This window comes from Neofelis nebulosa, chromosome 5 (genome assembly GCF_028018385.1).
Source record: "Neofelis nebulosa isolate mNeoNeb1 chromosome 5, mNeoNeb1.pri, whole genome shotgun sequence".
Lineage (NCBI taxonomy): Eukaryota > Metazoa > Chordata > Mammalia > Carnivora > Felidae > Neofelis > Neofelis nebulosa.
The window spans coordinates 143,872,087-143,897,949 of record NC_080786.1 but is presented as its reverse complement, the minus strand read 5'-3'; the positions used below and the strand labels follow the sequence as shown (position 1 = coordinate 143,897,949).

Here is a 25,863-nt window from a genome sequence, read left to right as displayed (position 1 = left end):
GCTTCGGATTCTATCTCCCCTCCTTTTGCCCCTCCCCCGCTCACACTCTGTGTCTCTCAAAAAATAAAAATAAAAACGTAAAATAAAAACTTACAAAAAAAAAAGAAAAAAAAAAGCCCTACACCTCTATCCAAAGACTGAGATTAAGTAAAACAGTAGCAAGGCTAAAATCTGTGCCTCCTTAACCATATGAGTGATGGGAATATTTTTCTTCAGGCATGATAAAATAGGAGAGATTTTCTCATAAGTCATACTGATTTTGATCAAAAGACTAAAATTAGTAAATTCACATGAGAGGTGAGAAAACGGATATGGAGTGTACAACTCTATTCAATTAGAAGCAATTTTAAATAATTTTATTTATCTGTCAATTTATCACCAATATCTAACATTTATGGTTTTGCTACATTTGGATAAACACATTAGAAAGAATGTAAATTAAATACTATGAAAGTTGCCTTTTAATGAAACATAATCTTAACAGGATCAGGATATATAAATTTAGTGGTTTTATTGCATTATTAGAAAATTATGTTATGAAAGATACAAAAAAAATCAATAGATGTTATTATTTCTGTTTATTTCACCATCAGTATGCCATCTTTTACCATTATGGCTTTGTATTTTCAATCTGCCCAATAGATTTCAAAGAATAGTTTATTACATGCCTAATAAAACACTTAAAATATTTACAGATGCAAAATAGATGTTTCAAAACTGAAAAAAGTTGACCTGAGAATTCAATATAGCATTGCCATTTATTTGACTTTTTTCCCCAAGTTGTTAATGTGGCAAAGTGTCCACATGCAACCTGTATCGTCTACTGCAACAAATATATTTAATTCCTTATTTAAAATTGGTTAAGCATTAAGCTACGTTAGGTTATAAAATTTACAGATGGAGAACCAAGGTTTAATTTATAACCATATTTGTTTTGAATGTAATAATTTAACAAATTATTTGCTATAGTTGTAGCATTCAAATAACGAAAACAATTTTAAGGTAATATTATTTTATGGAGTTAGACATAACAGTTTTTTAAAAATCACCAATCATTGAGAAGGCCAATTCATAAAATAAGGAACAATGATCATGTAAATATGCAATATACAAACTGAAAAAAACCTTTCCAGAATTCTGCATGAAGGAAAAGATATACACTGTATATACATAATCCTGTCACTTGTCTTCGGCAGCCAAAAAAAAAAAAAATCATAACAAACTTTCTTAGAAAAAAACTTCTTTAGAAGTTAATGTTAAAATAGGCATAAATGTGTAATGCTATGCAATATATAGAAAATTTCCCTACCTTATGGCTGAAAAACAAAGATAAAATCCTTTATCTCTCTGTCCCTCTGTATTACAATTTGAAAATCATGTAGGTATGAGGTAGTGTAGTTACTTGTATTACATGCTGGCTATTAAAAGTAATGCTGTATTTTACAAAATATCACACTTGGCCAATAATCAGAATATCATCAAAATAAACCCTTAATGCTAAACTATTTATATGTAGAGAGAAATCTAAACCAAGTGTCTTAAAAATCATATTTAAGTTCTGAGACAACTAGGATGTATCATAAAATATTAAGTAACCTTTCAAAGCAGTTATTTACAGTAGCAGTTAAAGCAAAAGGTTATGTGACGTTTGCACATACACAAACTGATATGACAGTTGAGTGGACACTGAGGTAGGAAATCAAGGATTCCATTGGTTTTGTATAAGATTTTACATTTTGTAAACCAGAAAAGTTTTTATATTATTTTATATTTTGGAGTTAAAATTTTAAATTACAAGTATCAAAGAGCTAGCTACATGGGGATATTATCTATCTATCTATCTATATATCTATATATATATATATATGGGTATGCACACGCGATTCTTCTGTAGTATGGGATGCACTATCATAGAATTATCCTCCCTGACAAGTTCTTAAGTACTCTTATAAAAGCTTCTAGAAAATAAACAAGCCCAACTAGTTTTGTCTTACAACTAAGTCAATAACAGAGATAACGTACAAATCACTGAAAACATACTAGCAATATCTCCCCCGCCCACCCATCGGAAAGGGTAACATTTGATAAACTACTCTGAAATATGAACTCTGGTCCCCATATGCTGTCACGACTAAGGTCTACTTGCTAGACTTGCTGCTGTGGATGCTGGACTCCCACGGTAGCTACACAGGCCCTTCACCAGACTCGGGATGCAGTTGCTAAGCCTCTCTCTCAGGTATCTGATCTTGGTAAAATTAAGTACTTTTCCAATCCAAACATGATAAATTACTCCTGTGTACCCTTTAAAACTAGGTTCTACCAATGTGAATATATGCAATTTTTTTTAAAACACTGTTGACAAGGTTCATACTCTGTAGGTTTACTGGACTCTCAAACACCAGAATGGCTGAGAGCCACTGCAAAATGTTGGGGGGGTAAGTGCTGGGACTATAAAAGCTTTATTTTAAAACGGGACTGAATGAACACAAAGACCGATCACGAAATGCCCAAGTCAAAGTGATTTGTGTGCCCTTATACACCAGATCCGGGGAAGGGAAAGAGATTAAGTCTGGTTTCCAGATCCAAACCCACAATGGAAGGAGACTGAACTTCGTCCTGTTTCACAAACCTGCAAGGCTGTGTGTAGATACATTTTCCTCTACAATAATGCTGTTTACAAGTAAACCACAGGACTTCGGAAATAGGATGAAAAATGAACTGCCGCTCCTGATAAACGTAAGCAGTTTTCTTTCCCCACGAAGTCTGCTTTTCTTGCAGGGGTCGTGACCCGGGGCGGGAAGGCTGAGCGCCTGGTGTCTGGGGCAGCCCTGCGGGAGTCCAGGGAGGCCACGACAGGGCTGCCAGCGCGCCCCCTCATGCCTGTGTCCCAAGTCCTACTTCTTCCAGAAGGGAAAGAATGTCAGGAACCAGAAAGATCATGGTGGACCCAGATGTGGTAGAGACTGCAGAGAAAGAAAGGAACGGGGGAGAATGACACTTGTCTACCGTTGATGCCGCCAGCATTTCTGAGGTCGACCCTGAGGAGGGAGGAGCAGAAGCCTCTGCCCGGGCCGACCGCGTGCCTCTGTGTCCTGCGTATTCCCGACGTAGCTGAGGAGTCGCGGTGCAGGCCACGCCAGCCCTGGCGTCGGTGGGAGAAGAGCAAAGCTCCAGGATTCGGGCGAGACACTGTCTTCCTCACCCTGCAATTCTGCACAAGTCTTCAGACGGCTGACATTCCACTTCAACACACGGCGGAGCTCTACCGGCCTCACTCGGGGAGGCATTTTCTTTGAAACCGCCGTCGTGCGAAAGGTCAGGTTCTGAAACTTGTGCAGGCCACTTCCTTAGCAGGAACTCTCTGCAGACGCTTCAAGCTGTTAAACTTTTGACACGCTGCAGTTTTCAGTGTCCAATTCACTTTGCATATGGGAAGCGTTACTACCAATAGTGATTGTTCTTTCAAACGGAGTTTTTAAAGCCTTAGGACATTTTCACATGTGAGTTTTCAGGATCCGGGAGGCATGTAATTTGTGCATCTCGTGGAAATCAGGGGCAAGTCAGGGTTGCCTTCAGAGGAATTAATTCCCTTAACAGCAAAGCTAGCGGGGGCCAATAACCAATACTGTTAAGAGTCAGAGGCTGTATTTTGCTCTTAAGACGTCAAAACTGCAGCGGAAAACGAGACGGTGTGCCGGAAGTGAATGCGAGTTTACTCATCAGTAGTACATTTATCAGTCATCTGCTGGCAGAAGTCCGAGATGCCGCCCCCCTGCCGGCACGGTTCCGAAGGCCCGGCCTGCTCGGGGGCGGCAGGAAGCCGGGACTCGCCGCCGGGGGCACAGCCCGCAGAGCCCCCGCCCTTCGGGCCGGGATGGGGATGGCGAGGGCGCGGCTCCCCGGCAGGTAGTGCCGCGGGGGGCCCCTCAGGTAAACTCAAAATCGATGGTAACGCAAGTTCGCCATCAGGAGTACTTTTTTCTTTTTCGGAAATTAAAAATGAAAGTGGGCAATCTGAAGCAGAGTACTTGGCGAGTATCTGTATTTGTTCTTGACTTAGAGCTGCTTCTTTACAGACTTGCTGGCAAAGTCCTGTTAGGTTCTGCTTCGTCTCACCCAGAGTTGACAAAATGTGGTCTCTTTCTTTCAGCAAGCTCTCCTTTTCATTTTGCTGTGAGATGGGAAAGAGAATACAAGGACTTGTGTTTAGTAGCTCAGTCGACATTTCTGAAGTAACCAAACATCCGTATCTCCTGGGTCTTCTCATTAAATGAGACCACCAGGGATTTCTACTTCCCACTCAATTCAAAATTTTTTTAAGTAACCCAGAGGCCCATAATCCCTCATCCAAAACTCTGATGTATCTTGGGGTTCAGAATTTTTCAGATTTTTGAAAGACAATACGGATGCACATGTACTCCCTCCAGCAGGGCCTGGGGCGGTACCCCACGGTCAGACATCTTCACGTTTCTAAATAAAACACATTAAAATACCAAATAACGCACACAGTAGGAGAAAGAAAGACTTGACAACAGCCTGGCGTCAGTTTTTTTTTTTTTTTTTTCCGGTCAAAACAGTTTAGGACAAACTTGCCAGGTTTTCAGAGCTTTTTGGATTTACAGATTGTAAACGAAAGCGGACCATACATTTGCAATGGAAAACAACCAAAAAAAAGTACGAGTACACCGGGCACAAGTACAGCAGCTCCGCTCCCTGCAGGATTCTAACCATGACCAACATTTGTTGAGCATTTGCTTTGTCCCAGATATTGTGCTAAATGCTTTCAAATATGCAGTCTCAACCACATCATTCACACCATGACTCTGTTGATTTAAGTAATATTACACCCATTTTATAGATGGGACTGAGAGCTTAATATGCCCAGAGTCGGAAAGCTACTAAGTGTGTGTATTAAGTGTGTACTAAGTATGTACTAACTGAGTTACTAAGGTGTGAAGAACCTGGGGATGAACTTTGTGTCTCTTATTTATTACTTTTGTTCCTGTTACGATTACTATCTAAAGTTTTTATCCCTGTAGGAACGCCCGCCGCAGGATGTTTTCAAACTTTTCCTGGTTCCTACATTTCCGTCCACCGTCACTTGCTGCTGCTGCTGCGGCTTTTTCCATCAGTGTCCCACCTTATCCTTCCTATTCTACCGCTGCAGTGCTGCTTACCTAGGATGAGCTAGGAAACCAAATAATCAAGCTGTTTATAAACAAAGAGTAAATAAACGTTGGTAGACGGTCACAGGTTTCTCCCGTGAAATTTATGACAACTCTCTTGGCTTTCTGCCCACTGACAGGCTCTGGAGAAGAGGTTGCAAGCTAACACTGAGACAGGTTGTCTCAGAATGATAATGCACAATGACCATCCTTTAAATAGATTCTTTTCTGGAACAAAAACAGCTAAAAGGGTAAAAGGAAATTTGCTTTATATGAAAGTGCTGCTACTGTTTTACATAAAAGTTTTTCTTAAAAAATTGTATGTGAACCCAGTTACTGAGAGTCAGGTGTTTAAATATCTCAAGGCCATCTACTATTTTGAGAAAATGTGTGGTGAATACAGAGTCCTATAGTAAATTTTACCTTATCAAATATTCTCCAATCTCTTCACATCTTTATACAACTGTTCTGTTTTGAAAATACAGGTAGAGCTCAAAAATATATACAGTTTTATATACAAATGAATAAATAAGTAAAACCAAGACCAATGTTCTTGGTAACAGAAGAGAAATATACTTTTGGTAACAGAAAGTTTGTCAGTTGTAGGCTTCTAATAAAATGAGTCTGCAGGTGCCTAGAGGACACGACCTGTGCTTACTACTACCTATCCAAGAAGGAACACATTTACTGGAATCGGCACCCACTTTTTTTTATGACCTTCTAGAAGCCAATCCAAATGAGGACGTAAACAAAGCTTCCAGAAGAAAATAAGAAGTATTTTCCCTCAGTCACAACAATACTCAGCCATAGACTCCTCTATCAAAGTTGGGATGAGTTTCCGTTCTAAATAGCGACAGACGAAATTTTAACTGCTGACTGGTCTTTTAAATTAAACGTGGTTAAGCAAATTAATGAAAATCTGAACTTTTTTCCAGAAATGAGAACTGCCACTTAATCTACAGATACTACGAAGATGACAAATATTTTATAACTTCTATCTCTTTAAACACCGATCATCTTGGGGCGCCTGGGTGGCTCAGTCGGTTGGGCGTCCGACTTCGGCTCAGGTCATGATCTCGCGGTCCGTGAGTTCGAGCCCCGCGTCGGGCTCTGTGCTGACAGCTCAGAGCCTGGAGCCTGTTTTAGATTCTGTGTCTCCCTCTCTGTCTGACCCTCCCCCCGTTCATGCTGTCTCTCCCTGTCTCAAAAATAAAATAAACATTAAAAAAATTTTTTGAAAATAAAAAAAAATAAACACCGATAATCTTAAACATTCTCCCGACTTGCACCCCACTAAATAAAGGGTGACATAACTATACTCCTCAAGTACATCCCATACAAGATGTCTTGCTTCTTTCTTTACAACAACTAAAACCAACAGGTACAACCCTGCAATGCCACCATGATTAGTTCTATAAATTAAATGCCCCCAGCTGTGCCTCTGCACTTTTAACTCCTACACGGTAAGTTTCTAGGCAGTCGGCTGATTTTTCCAGGCCACTCTAATTTTAAAACACAAATTGACTTCAGTAGAATTCAGTTTAATAACTGATTATTAAGGGGCAGCTGGGTGGCTCAGGCAGTTAAGCGTCCGACTCAATCAAGAGTCTTCGGCTCAGGTCACGATCTCATGGTTCGTGAGTTCAGGCCCTGTTGTCGGGTTCTGTGCTGACAGCACAGAGCCTGCTTGGGATTCTCTCTCCCTCACTCTCTGCCCCTCCCCCACTCTCTAAATAAATAAATAAATATTTTAAAAAATAACTGATCATTAAATAAAAGTAATTCGACTTAATCACTTCGTGACATCTTTAATTAAAACACCTCCTAAACATACTCACTACCAGCATCCAGCTACCTATCTCTACAATGTATTTTCATTTTCTTAGAATGCAATTGTATAAAGCACAAGTCTGAGGTTCTGTGGCTTTAACCACAGATTTATAATAAAAATAAAATTGGTGTTCTAGTACCATTCTGCATTTTATGACAAGTTTACATCCAAATCCACACTTTCAACAGCTAGTGTACAACATTCACTCAAATGTAAGAACTTAAAAATATTTTAAATAGAACTCACCCAATAAAGGTAACGAGTAAAAGAATTTGGCACCCAAAGGGCTAGCTGACAGTGACAATGTTTTAGGTCAAAGAGTACTCACTACTAGAAAATGGTGATCAGTGGTTCCTTATGATGTAAAATCTCTGAACACACAGGTCAGGGAACTATGCAAGTGGCCCTTAAAAATATGAATACAAATGCTCAATTTCACTCATAAGAGAAACAAAAGCAAAAGCCACCCCGAGATACCAATTCTCCCTATCAGCCTGTGAAGAACCCAAAGCGGACAATAAACTTCTTGCTGAGGCTGGGGGCAGACACCCACACAGCTGGCAGGAAGGCAAAATGCTACGACCCCAGCAGAGCAGAATTCATTAATATCTAACAAAGTGACACAGGTATTTACCCTCTTCCAGGGACCTATCCTAAAGACAACCTCCTTCAGCAGGAAAAAACAACGTGCACAGTTATCCACCGCAAGGTCCCAAATGTCCACCAATAAAAACCTGGCGTGATACTGCTCTGCAGTCACGGCTGAATATACAGAGCTGTGAAAGGAATGACAGCCTCTTTGAACTAAGAAAAATATTTCCTGGAAATCACTTCTTAAGTGAAAAGAGTGAAATACGGAAAAGCGCATACGGAATTTGTTTACATAGCAGAAAGGATCAGAAGCATAAACATAAAATACTACCTGTTTTCAGAAAAGAAACACAAGAAAAAAATTAGAGACTAATGAAAAGAGTTACCCATAGGGCAGAGTTACAAATAGGGTACAGGAAGAGTCTGAGATCAAGGCTTCTGGAGTACAGCTTTCTCTAAACAGTTCTAACTTTTGAGCCATATCAATGTTTTGTATATTCAGAAATTACAAAAAAAAGGTGAAGAGTAAATCGTAGTAATAAATAAACATTAATTTCACTGTATATTAAATTGCTAGCATAGAGAAAAAAAATCACTTCAAATAACTTTTAAACTTTAAACTTCAATACTCTGGAATATATATTTTTTAAGTTTTTTTTAATGTTTATTTACCTTTTGAGAGAGAGGGAGAAACAGAGCGTGAGTGGGGGAGGTGCAGAGAGAGAGGGAGACACAGAATCCAAAGCAGGCTCCAGGCTCTGAGCTGTCAGCACAGAGCCCGATGCGGGGCTCAAACCCATAAACCATGAGATCAGGACCCGAGCCGAAGTTGGACTTAACTGAGCTTAACCGACTGAGCCACCCAGGCGCCCCACTACGGAATATATTCAAGGACAAAAAAAGGCAAAGAAATCTTAAATTTTACTTAATCTGTTTCTTGTTACTAGTAGTTCTGACATTGTAATTTTGTAACTGTTATATATATGATTACATATTTTAACATAATCATAATTATTATAACCATAATAAATATATTTACTATTTGCTTTATATCAGCATATATAATTATATTTACTATTACTTTAATATCATATTTACTGTTTGCTTTATACTTATATACAAGCAATCATTACATTACAAATATATATTCACACAAAGCAAATAGTAAATATATTACTATAACTGAGAGCTAAGATTTTCCCTGTAAAGAGATAAAAAACACACATAGAAGCAAAGACAAGAGCTCTATACTGCTGAAGTTTGATTGAAAATATCTACCTGGCTCATGAGTTCCATTATACTTTTTTACTTTTATTTATCCAAGGTGATGTATATACTGAATGCACTCGTGAGTTACACAAACACACATACATTTCCCACTCTGTGCCCTCAAAGAGCCCAGAAGGGAGTTAACACCAGCAGCAAGCATGCTAAAAGAAACCAGGGAATTTTGGATAAAGATGATTCCAAATCTTGGGACAAGCAAAGTACAGGGCGAGCCTGTGACAGATTATTCTAGGCAGCACGGAAGCACTAATGGGGTCATGTCAAAAGGACACAGCAGCTAGCCTGAGGGGCCTCTCTCTGGCCAACTTTGAAAAAATACCAACATCAAAAAGGCTAATGACTATTGTGGTTGTGAGAAATTAAATGAGGAAAAAAATCAATCCCTAAGTCCACAGTGCTACTGAAGGCATGGCATGGCGGGAGGGAGGCAAACAGGAGGGAAGAAAAGTCCCCTTTAAAAGAGGAATACCAGGGGCGCCTGGGTGGCGCAGTCGGTTAAGCGTCCGACTTCAGCCAGGTCACGATCTCGCGGTCCGTGAGTTCGAGCCCCGCGTCAGGCTCTGGGCTGATGGCTCGGAGCCTGGAGCCTGTTTCCGATTCTGTGTCTCCCTCTCTCTCTGCCCCTCCCCCGTTCATGCTCTGTCTCTCTCTGTCCCAAAAATAAATTAAAAACGTTGAAAAAAAAAAAAATTAAAAAAAAATAAAATAAAATAAAATAAAAGAGGAATACCAAACAAACAAACGGATGCAAATAAAAGAGGAGTAACAAGCATGTGTGTAAGTGGAACAACAGAATTAGGTCACTATTTTGCAACACCCATTGTGAAGGCCACCAACATGTGCTAGAAAACAAAACATGTAGGAGTCGTGGGGAAGAGGCTATTCCTAAAGTGCCTACGTAACACGTCACAGATTACTGAGCAATTACAGAGGCAAAAACCAGAATCTCGAAAATGATCTGGCAATCCCCATCTGCTCAGGTAGGACACCTGACAGTGTGCCCTCTACCACGCGGCGTACCATGAAGGACACGACACCAGTTCAGGTTTCGTCTCGATTCAACAACTTGCACTTTCACAGTTTGTGCAAAATACAAAGAATGGAGGAGTGAGTTAAAACCAAGTGGAAACAGGTAAACATTAAAAGTAGGACATTTTATGAGAAATCTGGCCTGGACTCTTCAAAAAGTTATCATGATTTTAAAAAGGGTTGTGGGGGTCTCGGGTTGAAAGACTAAAAAGGCACAACCAAATGTTCTGTGATGAAAGGACCCTAGTTTGGAGGGGGAAAAAAGCATATAGATGAAATATATTTGGGAAACTATTAGGGTAATTTCAATAGGGAGTATATATAATACTGAGGATCTATTAACTTTCTCAGGTATGATAAAAATATTGGTAAAGATATGAGATAAATATATGTAAGAATGTCTATTTTTAGGAGATGCATGTTTTAGTATTTAGGGGTAAAATGTCATAATGTGGTAGCTTTTAAATGAATCAGAAAATAAAAGCAGAGCAATAGAGACCGACTGAGAAAAGACACTGGGACCGAGATCGACCAATTGTGGTTAGAAAGAGACCAAAACTGGGGCGCCTGGGTGGCGCAGTCGGTTAAGCGTCCGACTTCAGCCAGGTCACGATCTCGCGGTCCGTGAGTTCGAGCCCCGCGTCAGGCTCTGGGCTGATGGCTCAGAGCCTGGAGCCTGTTTCCGATTCTGTGTCTCCCTCTCTCTCTGCCCCTCCCCCGTTCATGCTATGTCTCTCTCTGTCCCAAAAATAAATAAAAAAAAAAAAAAAAAAAAAAGAAAGAGACCAAAACTGACCGACAAGGAGAGAGACAAAGACGGACAGACCAAACAACGAGAGGAGGGACACACACGTGGCTGGAAAGACCAACAGAGAAGTAAAGCAGATGTGACAAATGTAAATAATTGTTGAGCCAACACGAGGTTGTTCATTGCACTTTCTTAACTCTTCTAAAAGCTTGAAGCTTTCAGAATGCAGGGGAGGAAGATGAATCTCAGGAAAACCTGAGAACACGTAAATCTCTCCCTGTGAGAATATAAGCATTTTATTGGCAAGGACTGTATCTCAGTCATCTTTGATTTCCTGGTAACTCGTACAACATCTAGTATGCTCAGCAGACGTTCACAGAAAGAAGAGGAATTTAAAATACAACTACTAATATTTATTGGGCCCAGGGCACGTGCTGAGCAGTATAATGGCACGTGATCTTTGCACCAGTCCTGAGGGAGATACTATCCTTATCTCCGTATCACCAATAAGGGAATGTGGGTGGGGATTAGAGGTAAAATAATTTCCCCAAGCCACAAAGCCACCAAGTAGCCAGGGACCATTTCCAGATGTTTGACTCCAAAGCCTCCATCTGACCTCTGTGCCCTAGTGCAACAGGCTCTCAAATTTTAATGTGAATGAAGATTTACCCCGGAAATATTTATGAAACACATGCTTCTGGGACCCTCCCACAGGTGTAGGGTAGGATTAAGGAATGTGCTTTTATTTTTTTTAGTTTTTCTAGTATTTTTTAGGAACGTGTATTTTCAAAGGGACCCTCCCAGATAACTGTGATGCCAACTGCCCACAGACCACATTTCAAGGTGTGCTGCTCAAGGATATCACAGAGTGGCAATGGGCAAGTTCCAGAAGGGCTCACTGGGTGTGTTTGGAGATGGCAGTGTGCGTGCGCGCAGAGCAGCCAGCAGCACGTGGCTAGAACAGATTTATCTTTTTACTATTTATTTATTTTTGAGAGAGAGACAGAGAGAGAGAGAAGAGGAGGGGCAGAGAGAGAGAGGGAGACAGAGAATCCCAAACAGAGAATCTGCTGCATCAGAGGATCTGCTGTCAGCATAGAACCCAACACAGGGCTCAAACTCATGAACCGTGAGATCAGGACCTAAGCCAAGATCAAGAGTACTGACTGAACCATGCACCCAGGCGCCCCAAAACAAGTTTATTTTCAAGAAAATAATACAGTCTTCACCACAAGATGTAAAATACTAAGGACAGATGAGGTCTTTGTACTCCTATACCATCACAATAGATAAAAGCAATGAAACAAAATGATGTCTATATACCTCAAGTCTGAATCCAAGTGCTTTTGTGAATATTCTGATTTCTGATCACTTACACGTTGATACCAATAAATATTGGATAACATCTAAGAGAAATACACTTTGGTAATTTTTTTCTTTAAAAAGCTAAATTTCCGGAGTACCTGGGTGGCTCAGTCAATTTGAGTGTCTGACTCAGGTCACGATCCCAGAGTCGTGAGATCCAGCCCCACATGAGGTTCCACACTAAGCAGAGAGCCTGCTTGAGATTCTCGCCCTCTCTCCCTCTGCCCCCTTCTCCCACTTGTGCTCTCTCGTAAATAAATTAATTAGTTCAAATTAAATTAAATTAAATTTTTAAAAAAGCTAAGTTCTCTTCATTTCAGGGTTACCTTTCCTTGAGGCAAAAATAGTATGAGAAACATACTAGTTCTTAATTTCTCAAGAAATGTTCAAGAAGAAACATGGACCTTGTAAAGAATCCTTAAAGACAAGAGCTTTGTAAGCCAAATATAACAAAAATTGAATGATTCTTGAACTTTATTGGTTAAAAAAAAAGTCATGTTATTGGTCTATAGATTATTCATATTCAAAGTCCTTATAGTAAATGCAATGACAAATCAATGCCTAACCTCTAATACACCATAAATGTTAAAAGTAATTACCATCAATTTACCCACCAAATAAATACACCTCTTTCTTTTTCTTCAAAGGTTCTATTAGATTCTGACAGGACTTCTTGTTGAAAAATACAACTCATTTATTTATTGAATTTGAACTAACATCACCATTGTCTTTCATAGCGCATTGAGACTATTAAAGTGTCCTTTATACATAATAATTATTCTACAAATCTACCGTGAAGACATTTTAGAATCACTATTCTTACCGTGATCAAAACACTGTTCTTCATGTGTTTTTCCATCCAGTCTATTATGCCATTACTCTTACGACAAACTGCAAAAAGTTTGCAGCCAATAGCCACAGACTAAAGTTTACTAAAATATGGACCCTTCACCTAATCACCAGATCAGGGCAACATATACTGTGAATTCATTTATATGTTAACCTAACCAGTTACTGGCTACATCACCATGGCTGTTTCATTACGAAACAAGTAATTTCCCTTAAGTAGGTTCACTAAAATACCACCCAGAATATAAATACTGGGAAATACTGTTTGTCTACTCACCATGTTTCCAGAAAGTACCCTCTCAATTTAAAAAATACAAATCTGTCGCACTCCTCCATATTCTCCACTCTACTGTTGGTCCTTCTCTCTTTACAAAAGACAACAAGACCCAAAACATCACCCAATAACCAGGGTCTAAATTCCAAGTAAATTTCTTAATGTAATAAAATAACTTAAGGCTCAAACTCTTTTACATCTAGGAAAAGGGGCAGCTTTCTTATTCCTGTTAGCTAAGAAGTAAAACATTCTCTGCTTATTTTCACCTGAGAGAGACATCTGTGGCAGGTCTGAACTTTACAAGTGCCCCTTACACTTTGCAGCTAGAGTGTGCCTGTAAAAATCACTAGAACGGAGAGTAGTACGAAGGACGGGACAGTGAGTTCAAGGAAGCTAAAACATAATGCAAGACACTCTGCAAAAAAGAAAAAGAAAAAAAAGCTAGCATGTTTTCTCTGGAGATATTGGGAAGTGGAAAGAGACTGAGCTGAGCTCAGTCAGCCTGGTGCACATCTGGATGAGCAGATCCCTGGCAGGCGATCTGCTCTGCCTGCCCAGAGGTGGGCTCCTGGCAGCTGGGCTGTAACTATCTGTCCCTTCTCTCTTGTCACAGAAAAGGACACCTGAGCTGAAGTAAGCCAATTAGATGCTCACCTCCTTGGGAATTTAGAACTAAAACTGTAGTGTCCATCTGGACTAGATCCTGGAAGAGAGAGAGAGACTATTCAGAAGCCACACTGCAGCTACCCTTCCCATCCACATCTAGCAGCACAGTGCAGAGTGAGCAGGTGCATGAAGATGGGGTGACACAGAAGATTCTCTGGGTTTCTGGTGGCAGTTTTCCACTTTCTTATTCTATACTGTTTACGATGCCTGCTTCACTCTTGGGCTTCTAAATGAGACACGCCTGTATCCTCACAACAAATTCATTCCTTCATTCATTCATTCATGCTTCAGATGGTTTCTATTTCTTACAGCCAGTGTCCAAATTAATACAACAGGTAAATAGGGTACTGACCACAATAGATGAATAATAAATTTTTATTTTTCCATTTTTCTGTATATAAAGGCACAGACTGGTTTTTTATTCTTTTCTTTTTTTCTGATGAGGGCAAAGATGAACTGAATGGAGGAAAACACAACACTGTCATTCATAACAACCCAGTACAGCACAAAATAAGAATGCATTTCCCCAGACAGGCTCTTTTTTCTAAAATGTTGCTGATTGGGGCGCCTGGGTGGCTCAGTCGGTTAAGCGTCCGACTTCGGCTAAGGTCACGATCTCACAGTCCGTGAGTTCGAGCCCCGCATCGGGCTCTGGGCTGACAGCCCAGAGCCTGGAGCCTGCTTCGGATTCTGTGTCTCCCTCTCTCTCTGGCCCTCCCCTGCTCACGCTCTGTCTCACTCTCTCTCTTAAAAATAAACATTAAAAAAATTTTTAAAAATAAATAAATAAATAAATAAATAAATAAAATAAAATGTTGCTGATTGATTGCTGTTCATAGCTAGAATGTTTGTGCTTGAGAACTTGCTACAATCACAATTTCAAACTTTCACCAATAATTAACAAAGACTCCAAACTAAATATTCCAAGAATGTTTTTGCTATTTCTCGGTGCTGGTTCCCTGCTGTCTCTACAGCTGCACTCCCATAGTTGTCTCTTTCATACAATGCTTTCTTCCACCAACCACTAGGGGAACAGAGAAACCTGGGTGCAAATTAATCCATTTTTCAATTAATTTGCGTTTTGATGCTGGAACAAATAACAAGATTCAATAACGTAAGCATTCCTCTCCCTCTAGAGTCTCAATAAATCTTGAATTTTCTATTCATATCAGCAAATGAGTTCTTTCTCTTAGACGAAAGATCCAAGTTCGTTTATTGGTTCCAGTATCGATCAAAACAAGTTATTCAAGTCTACCGTCAATTTAAATGAACAATTGTAACATTAGCTTTTATAGATACTTAAAAGAGATTAAAGTGTTTCCGAGTTTCTTCAATCTCTACTCAACCACTAAGAATTAGGTAGACAGTTAAAAACACACACACACACACACACACACCCAAAAATAGTTCTCAGTTTACATATTATAGCATATCACACTAAAGATGTAGAATACTAGCATCAGCAAAATAGTCTATGAAAACTCTTTTTGTCTCCCAAGCTTTCTGAAAACATCATGTAACTTATTTTCTTAAGATGGTAATTGGTGAATTTTGAAATTAACATGTAATTGAGCATCGTATCTGACTCAGGAATTGAAATTGCTATTTCCTCTACAAAAAAAAAAAAAAAAAAAAGAATAACTGAATGGATGTGGTGGAATTTGAGAAACAAGAAACCTGCAAACTTACCAGCTTCTCAATTTCTGATTCCAGATTCTGTATACAGTCCAGTTTTCTCTTGCGACAGCGCTGCGCAGCAATTCTGTTTTTGCTTCTCCTTCGAATGTCATGGATGCAGTCCAGTTGTTCCGGGGTCAGCTTGTGCATTTTCAACAAGGATTGAAAATCATTTCGGGAGAGTGAGATTATTCGTTGTGCATTAAATGGCAGTTTTACCTAGAATGTAAAATAAACATTAGTAATTGCTGCTGAGTAGTTAGACTCCCATCACGGAAGAGGAAGAGCTACATCTACATTTTCCAGAGAACTTCATTTAGACTTTAAAAAACAAAAAACAAAAAACAAAAAAAAAAGCAGACCTCTATTCCCAGTTTCTATATAATCCCTTATAATAAAGACTGATAATTTGATATTTCTAGCCTATTTTAGAGGGTTCAGAAGACAAGTACATTGAGAAACAGATTTTTTTAGCGAAACAAAAAATATGGACACAAATATTCATGTATCTAAAATTAAAAAACAGAACTTGTTTTACTCAGACATGTTAATTAACACGCATATCTTTAAGCCTCTTTCTAAAGTGTTTTTAATGTGTTTAACCAAACGAAAAAAAAATCTATTTTATACTTTGATTGATACTGATCTAACACTGGTATAACCACCTAGTAATTTCTCGAGCATTTTAGAAAACTAATTTTTCTGTCAAGAAATAGTAGTGTCACATAACTCAACTTAAAAATCTACGTTTCACTTTTTCACTTGTCAGTATAGAAATGGTTAGAAAAACCTAATGAATATTTTAATGTCACCTTCAACATACTTAAATTCGGAAAAATTTAGGATAATTTTTTTTAATGACAAAATTGTGGGACAACTTAATTATATTAATTATTCATATAAAACACTGAACAGTTTCTCTGGCAACCTACTTACTTTGTCTTTCAAACTTACAGAAATTAGTTACACAAAATGTCTTACAATTGCTTAAAAGTTTTATTTTTAACATTCTTTTCACAGTTCCATTAAATTAAAATTAAAATCCATTATATGGATTTATAAATGTCATATAAAAATCTGTAGATGTAACTCATGCACATATATTACTTCTTAAATTAAATCACCAATAATCTCCTTCCAAAGCTAAGGAGGAAAGAAAACCTGTCACTCTTTCAAACCCATCTCATCCAACAGCTAGAAAACCAAAGAAAATGATAAAGAACCAACAAGGCTTTATTATCACTGGAATTATGGTAATGTTTTACAAAAAACCATCTATCAAATACAAACAAACATTTGTACACAAAGTACACAGATCAAGCTTGGTAAGGTTAATCCAATACCAGCTAACTCATGCCAAATTATTAAGACATTAAATTAATGGCTGAAATGGCTAAGGGAAACTAAGAAAAAAATTAATGGCTATGAAAAACTAGGGCAAAGAAAACTCCCACATTCCTATACCTAGTCACTGCTAAATCATTGCCAAGTAACTAATCCCAAGTCCAGAGATCCTACAGCAATGACTAAGATTGGAACGTATGTTGCATTTCTCCAGGAGTTACCATGTAACGATCACAGATTCTTTTTTTCTTTTTTTTTTTTCCTTTTGGGACAGGGCATTTGATTTAAACAGCCAATGTGTGAATACACTCCATGACAAAAATAAATACACTCACTTGAAACATATGAACACAGAAGTCCTTCAAACTCCGTCACACTCTTTTGGTACTGATCACAGTTTTAGAACTGTCTCCGGATTTCCCCCTCCCTCCCTCCCTGAGCCTGCGCATATCATCTCTAAAGGGGCGACAGGAGCCGACCCAGAGTAAATCCCGATTAAGTGGTCAAACAAGGACTTAGCAACACACACGTTTTCCCCTCACCTCACATTCTTGTTCTCTGGCCGAACAGGGTTCACTGTCACCTTCAGTATCCGTCTCAGAGTCATCTCCCAGGCTAATCACGCAAGCATACGGGCAAGGTTCCTGCTGGGGTTCGGAAACATACTCATCGTTTCCAATTTCCAAGCTGCTAGAACAGCCCTCGGTACTCAGAGTACTTATAAAAGGGCAGTTGACAGAACTTAACGTTGTAAAAGTCCTCTGACCCGGTTCCGGGCTCTCGCTGATCCTGATACCTAACCAGGGACACTCAGACCGTTTCTGGGAGTAGATCTGTTCTGAACCATCTTTGGCCACCACAGGTGATAACTGCATCTGGCAAGGAGAGTCCGTGCTGCAAATGTCACTCCAGAAGCCTTTCGCCAGGTGTTCTGCCACTTCCCGTTCCACACTGCTCCGATCGCTGGAGGCAAGGCTACCATCTTCCCTGGGGCCAGAGTCAGACTTCAAATGTAAATCCTGACTTTCACCAAACGTTTTCTCTTCCCGAACATCCGTACCTGACAAAGGCTTTTCTGTTAACACTGCTGTGTTTTGCATTCCAGCAAAACTCACATCACCGTCACCGTATTGGTCGTAGGTGTGTAAAAGAGACAGAGAATAGAGCCCGTGAGGGGCTGCAGAAGAATTGTGGGGGAAAGGAGTCATTTCTGGCTTTTCTGATGGGCACTGAGAAGCAGGATCTTTCTTCTTGGTTTCTTCATGTTCCATTGCTAATTTACCTTCTTCACATTTTAAAATCACCTGCAGATCTGCACAGTCCTGGATTCCTCCCAGACATTCATTTTCAGGAGTCTCATTTGGCTGGGCAGAAGCATGAACGTCTTTGACACTGGATTCCGCACTACGGACTCTGTCAGTTCCAAATGCTTTCTGGAATTTTCTGTATTTGGGACATAGAGATGGCAAAGCCAGAGCAGCATCCTTTTCTAAGCACATGGATTCACAGGTTTGACTGGCACTGTCCTGGAGAGGAGATGATACTTTTGCATTTCCTTGATACCTATGCAGTTTCCATTGAGGAGTCTGGACATTTTTATTTTCCAAAAATTCCTCCACGTCGTCAATTTCTAAATCCCTCTGGTCCAACAGTGAAAACTTAAGGTCTGCTTTCTGACAGTGTGATGGGATGCATTTTTTCCTTAGGCATTCTTGCTGGTCTGCAGTGGAGTCCAAAAACTTAAATTTGAGAAACTGAAAGCAGGATTCCTCAATATCACGTACACCTAGAAATTCCACACACTTGCATACTTCATCCACATTGTCCTTACTTAAAATCAGTTTGGCAGTGTAGGCAAACTGAATTAAAGGTTCAAATCCTTTAACTGTCACCTGTTAACATACAAAATAAAAACAAATGCATCACTTGAAAGTGGTCTGGTGGATAAATAAAAGTAGAAGGGGAATAGAGACATGAAGAACTTACTTGTGATCATTATAAAATGGGCATTTTAATTGGGTAAGTAAAAACATTCTTCTAGAAAATGTAATGCTAATTAGGAGTCTGGAAAAGCATGCTTATCACACCTCATACGTTGGACCTGCACCCTCCACTTCATGGATTTCACGCTTAATGACACATGAATTATGGTCTGACTCACATGAGGTGAAGACATCAAACACTGCCATTATGGGATGTGTTGCTAATTTTTAAAACCAATGCTAACCCATAGTTGGCCCTTATCATTTCATTGGCATTGTGTTATTCGTGCTGACCTCTGCCACAGAACTGACAAGCTGTTCATGCTCCAAACTGTTGATACAAGTTCATGGAAGTATGGATGCTGGGATAAGCTAAACTGTAGCCTTAGTACCCGTCACAGAGCAGCCCACACCGACCTGCCATAAACAAGCTCTACATACTTTCTCCAAACGCCTCTTAACTTTAAAGGCTCCACGCTCTTCTGGCTGCAGTCACTAACTACCTAAAAGCCAGCTATTCTAGGGGCACCTGGGTGTCTCACTTAAGCATCCAATCTAGGCTCAGGTCACGATCTCATGGTTCACGAGTTCAAGCCCCACATCAGGCTAGCTGCTGTCAGCATGGAGCCCACTTCGGATCCTCTGTCCTCCTCTCTCTCTGCTCCTCCCCCGCTGGTTCTCTCTCTCTCAAAATGAACAAACTTAAAAAAAAAAAAAAAGCAAACAATTCTAATAGGAGTTCAGTGTAACCAGCACCTCCCGGTCTTGTGAAAGGGCTCTTGGAGTCAGGATATAACAAGGACAGAAATGTTTAGATGCCTGAGCTCTGCAACAGGCTGGTGGGAAAGAGACAGGTAGAAGCAGACTCTATAATTGTGAGACCAAATCAATTTTTTTCTACCAATGCACAAACAGTCTCAAGAAAGAAAAAAGGGGAAAGAGAACACTTACGGAGTGTTTTCCTACTTTCCATGAGGCCCTGTCTTATTAAGATGGATGATTTCTAGAACCCTAAACCCACTCAGTTTCTCATCACAGGAAAAGGTCCAAAAGGAGAGAATGAGACACAGCGTGGCCGCTCGGAGCATGACCTCTCCCAATGCCCAACCCATTGGCTGTGCCCTGCCTGCTTTGGTCATTTTCTCAAAAAGTCACATAACAGTGGGTCAAGTTATTCAACTGCTCAATAAATATTGTTAACTGATGCCCAAAACTAACAATTCTATGTATGACATGTCATCATAATTTCTAGGAAAAAAGTTACAGAAATGAGCTCCCCAGGACAAGAAGGGGGACTGTTTTATTTTTAACTTTATCACGTTACCTTTTATAAAGGTAAAGGTAAAAATAAAGTCTACGGAAAGAGATTTAATTAGGTTCAATTCAATGAAAACCAGGGTAGCCTCCAGAAGCATGGACCTCTCTCCCACCTCTTCCGGCAGAGTGATGCTAAGCTCTGCATCGGCCTGGCCGACGATTCTCGAGTGGAAGTAGCTGCTGCATGCCGCCAGCACAGACCGGTGGGCCCGGTAGCGCTGGCCCTCCACGAGGACGGTGACGTCGCACAGCACGTCCTTCTTCCGCTGGTCGTTGAGGCCAAGCAGGACGTTGGTGCTGTGCACCGAAGATTCATAGGCAAACACCGAGTTCTCACTCAGAGACATTCTGCATAACAAATGGGGTCGGGAAGGCCAGTGAAAGCATGCTTCTCGTCGTCATCAAACCTGCAGAAACACATGTAAGACCTCACTTAAATAAAATCTTGTTAAAAATATTTTTTTAAGTTATTTTTGTTTTGTTTTGTTTTGAGAGAGTGGGGGCAGAGGGCAGAGAGAGAGGGAGAGAGAATCCCAAGCAGGCCCCACATAGTGCAGAGTCTGAAATGGGGCTCAAACTCGCGAACCGTGAGATCATGACCTGAGCCGAAATCAAGAGTAGGATGCTTAACCGACTGGGCCACCCAGGAGCCCCTAAAAATATTTCTTTTAATGACAGTGTCAAATATAAATTTAAAAAGCCATCGCAAAAATAAAAATGAAAACAAAAGTCTCTAGAGAACCTAGATACATTTATTCAATTTATTACATTTAAAATAGGTTCTTCATGGCAGTTTTTAGTTAGTTTTTCTAATTTTAGGAAAAAGGGTTCTCAGGATGAGGGAGGGAAGAACTCTTTGAACCAACGATTTCATAGCTCTCTGAAAGTGAGACATTTCACATTGAGAAAACACCTACAACGAGCAAACAGACCGGGTCCAGGAAATTTCTGGGTGGCATCCCAATCCTGTTGTTTTATGATGCCAATGGGCGTGTGTGTGTGTGTGTGTAGTTCACCAGAGGTCACCCTTTGGGATGGGACTGACGGGACCAGGCATGTGGCCTTCCACCATTCTCCATGCTCCGTTCCCCAACATTTGACAGCTGGTAGGAGCCTTCAGTGCTTTGTAACAAGGGACACATGGTACATAAGGTAAAGTTCCTCCAACATAAAGAAGAAAATGACTTGAGAAAAAGACAAAATTGTCGAGCCAGATCTTAACAAGTCCTTTTTATATAACAAGTCCTACTTTACACTACAAAATACGGGCAGTAAGTACAACTACATCGTCATTAAGAACATGGTTTACCATACATAGAAACTCTTTTCCCCAAATGTTCAAACATAAGTTATCAAAAATGTATATATATTTAAAATACACACCAACATATAATAACCGCCAAACAATTTTTGATCATGTACACATTACAAGCAAAAAAGGAGAGCCACAACATACATATGTCTACCTATTTCAGTCATGTACGACTGTTCTTATATACTACATGTTATAAAACACACGGAGACTGAAAGTCAGATTAGAACAGTTCTAGTATTTTCTTCTAGCCACCAGTGGCCAGTGGTGAGTACCCCCAAGGTGTGTGTGTGGACCCCACTATGGCGTGACCAGGCTGAGAAGCTCCTCACAGGCATCATCCCTATCGTTCGCTTTTTGTCCTTCTGAACTTACTCACTGCCTGAGACAACAAGGTCCTCAAAAGTTCAGTGACTGAATAAACGTTATTGTTTCCAGATTCGCTCTACTCCACAAACAAAAACAAAAGGACGAATGAGAACTACCAAAGGTCAGACACACCAGGCCCAGATCACAGGTGACTTCTGCCTCAGAGACAGGCTGTTCTAGTCACAAACACATGAAATGCCATCTATAAATTCTATTCTACTTATGTGTCTATCTACTTATGTGTGTACTTATGTGTCTCAATTTAGCTAAAATGGGAAGTTCCTCAGAAGTAGTCCATGAAAATGAAATGTCCCATTATGTGGTTAAACTCTACCCAAGGTTACGGATCACAACCTATCATTTACTGATTTGGCATACCACATAAAATCATGGCAACTTCAAAATTACGTACTAGAACTAATTCGACTTTTGGGTTGTGCCCATTTGAAAGAGTAGTATATTCCCTTTAGCAATTGGTCTTAATATTTCAGTTATCAACACAAGGGAATTACTGTTAAGAATAGCAAGGAAGAACTATCAAAGGAACTATGCACCGTGTGTGTGTGTGTGTGTGTGTGTGTGTGTGTGTGTGTGTTACAGACCATCCCACCTTCTCTGTACAACTTCCCCAGCCAAGCTGGACTCAACAGTTTGCCTCACCACATCCCTGCACCTAAGTCCCCAGCCTCTTTATTCTTTCCTGGCATCTGCCTTGCAAACCCTTAAAACTAGACTAATCTTACTTTTACATCTCGTCATTCTGCCGAACACAGCACAGCCAGACAAAACTGTAAAAACACGTAGGCTGTTGTCACTATAAATTAATGGTGTGCAATTTCAGGGTCTTAGCGCGGCTTATCCATTCTTTTGTGGGCCCCAAGGTTCCGTTGTCCCCAAGAACCTCCCAAGTAGCCACTTCTCTCTTCAGTTAGTGTCTCTCCCAGCAGGCAACTATAGCTGGGATACAATCTCAGAAAATATTACCCTCCCACCCACCTCCACAGGCTCCCTTCTCCTGCTGAAAACGACCCCTTTACAGTCTGCCCTTGACCTCATACCATCCTTGCCTCTCTGAAATCCAGTCCCTTCTCTTAACACCCTCTCTCACTTAGGTCTAAACTCTGTCTCTATGCTGGCTTCTTCCCATTAGACTTTGTTCATAAATATGTTTAAGTCTCTTGAGAAACTGTCCTAGAAACAGTTAACAGCTAACGGCAAGTATTTGTTACGCTCTCATTCTGCACCAGGCACTGGGCTGAGGTGCTGACACAGTTGACCTCATCTACCCCTCACCACAGCCCTCTGACATGGATGCTCCTGTATCGTCCCAACCGTACAGATGAGGAAACTGAGGCTCAGGGAGAAGTATCTCGACCACGGTCAAAAGACCAATCAGATAAAGAACGGGGATCCATAGCAAGCACCTGACTATTCCATATCTGTCTCCAGTTAGTATCTGCTGAACACACAGTACAGAAAGTCACTGCGGTCCTGTGGGGAGCCAGGTCAGGTATTACTAAAAGACTGTGCGTGAGAATAGGGAAAAGGGCTTTCCCAGAAAGCCAAGAGCAAATGAACTGGACTTGAACTTCAAAAAGAGGACTCTGGACTGTTTAACACTGCAGCCTTGCAACCTAAAGGTTCTCTGGCTCCCAAGGAAACTACGGCAAAAACAGGTTCCATACCTTCACTCTGGAGCTGCCGTCAGCCCACATGTGTGTCTGTGTGACCCTCACTCCTCACCTCAAATTCCACGAAGAATTGATTCTTGGCTTAACCCTCCTGTTTAGGCAGTGTGGGGTGACAGATCACTTCCTAAGTTCACAGCCAGCTTACAGATTGGCCGTGAGATGCGGATTTGGGTGCTAGGCCAACCCCACGCCCCACCAGCTGCAGCCACGAGAAGCCAGAGAACCAGGAAGTACAACAGCCACTCAGGGGGACCCCTCTAAGTCTCACTAGCGTGGACTGGGCACACGCACGCCACGACTGCTCTTGCTCCCACCAGAACCCTGAAACTCACCCTGACACCTCCGTCAGCCCCTCTATCCAATCTCTTACCGAGACCTGGTACCTCTGAACACTGAAACCCGCTTCTCTTCATCTGCGCTGCCATAATGCCAGTCCAAGCCACCGCTGGCTCTCGTCTTGACAAATGCCGCCCAGCCTTCTGTAGTACCTTACAAATGCATGTATGTGCAAATACAGGTATATAAAATAAAAAGCGAAATAAAGTTTCATACTTCAGCATTTTATCCTTACTCGTGCAAAGTACTCTAATTTCTACTCTGTTCTATTAAAAAGAAAAACTCCAGTCGTGATCCACTCAATTTCAAGAACCACTAACGGACCATCATCTCACGTATGGGAAACACGTGTCCAGTGGCTAACACACAGAGTCTAAAATCACACACTGTCGGGGTTCACATCCCAGCTCTGGCATTTACTAGCCATGTGACCTCTGGGCAAGCTGCTCAACCTTGCTGGGTCTTAGTTTCCCCAACTGTAAAACACGTACAGCAGCAGCACCGCACTGGGTTGTCATGAGGTTTACATGGACAGTGAGGGTAAAGGGCTTAGCAGAGTGCCTGGCCCATAGTAAACAAATAGTCAAGTACCAACTGCTCTTAGTAATAACAACAACAAAATCTTCATCCCCTCAAGCCCCTCTAGATCCCCTTCAATTTATACTCTCGCACAAAGTGACTTCTTCCTTGCCAAAACTCTACAATGTCTTCCCAGTTTCTTGCAATCAACTGTAAATCCTTAGCCTGTCCTCCAGACCTTACCCTACTAATACAACCTTATCTTAAGCCTTTGTCTCCCTCTTTTGCTGTTCTCCAGCCTCACCCTCCTTCCTTCCAGCATAAGGCACTAAGCTCCTTCCAACCTCAGGGCCTCTGAGCATGCTGTGCCCGCCCCCTGCACTTTTCCTACTCCTTAGCTGGCTAACTCCTCACCTTTTAGGTCTCAGCTTAAATGGCAAAACCTCGTCTGACTTGTTTTCTGCCCTAATTCAAGCACATAACATAACCGTACCTGACTCAATGCAGGAACTTGCTTCTGAATGAATGACTTCATGTATTTACTACAAATCCAAAACCTAGATCATCTACATTTTCCTCCAAACACAGTGCAATCAGCTATACTAGTATATATGAAAACAATGCCACTGAGCCAAGCACTCAGAGAAAAGTCCTTGGTTAGCTTTTCCAGAATCAGGAGGAGCAAAAGGGAGCCTCCACCTCTGGGAGCTGGAAATGTGTCTACAAGACAACTGGCCAGAGAAGAGCAAGGCTTGGCAACTATAAACACAGCCAATACAATGGACTTGTATGCACAGACACCATGACCTTGGTCTCATTAATATGGGGTACTAGACACAGTTATTCTGAAAATCAATTTTCCTAATTCTGAAAACCATCCAAGTGGTCAGTAATCCATCTGCACCCAATAACATAATGACTAAATCAGGTAAAAGTGGCACACATACTTCTAACATTTGTCAGTGACCTAACATTTCTCAAACCTACGAGGTAAGACATAAACACCCCCCAGGGAACCTTCCAGACCTAAAATTCTGTTAGTTTAACACCAAATTTAGATTCCTATGTTACATCTGAATTTTTCTATATTCTTGGAAATATATGCTATTGTTATCATTCAAAATAAAGGCTTGCTGACCTTAGCAATTTGCTGATTCATTCAGTAATGCTGACAAAGGATGAACAAGCATTTTAAAGCTTCCTGTACTTCGATTTGGAAATACCTTCTGCTCTCTGCTCAATACATATCATAATTTACATTTTAATACAGTTACCACTGGATGTTTCTGCTTTCAAAACAATAAAGAAAATAAATAAAATGCTATGGCTTTATCACATTTTAAGAACTTTAAGGGTAATTTACTTAAAAAAAAAAAAACTTAAAACAAACTTTTAAAAGCCTAAGGAGAATGAATATCTGATCATGGGCCAAGTACAATGCAGTGCTTCCTAACAGAAATACAGAAAGTAACTGTAGGAGGATGAAGTTCCACACATACAAGAGCTGGAAT

At 40.5% G+C, this 25,863-nt stretch overlaps 1 protein-coding gene across 5 annotated transcripts in view; it reads right to left on the bottom strand.

The window, feature by feature from the left end:
- Positions 1-329: 329 nt before the first annotated feature.
- BACH1 (BTB domain and CNC homolog 1) overlaps positions 330-25,863 on the bottom strand; it is a 44,981-nt gene continuing 19,447 nt past the window's right edge. For 3 of the 5 annotated variants that reach the window (XM_058731833.1, XM_058731834.1, XM_058731835.1), the window contains 4 exons: positions 20,239-20,532; positions 17,369-18,718; positions 15,495-15,701; positions 330-4,171 (listed from right to left, as the gene is read on the bottom strand). In XM_058731833.1, the coding sequence (XP_058587816.1) occupies positions 3,713-4,171; positions 15,495-15,701; positions 17,369-18,718; positions 20,239-20,472 (2,250 nt within the window). In that variant the 5' untranslated portion in view covers positions 20,473-20,532 and the 3' untranslated portion in view covers positions 330-3,712. The other 2 variants (XM_058731837.1, XM_058731836.1) reach the window with 2 other exon arrangements.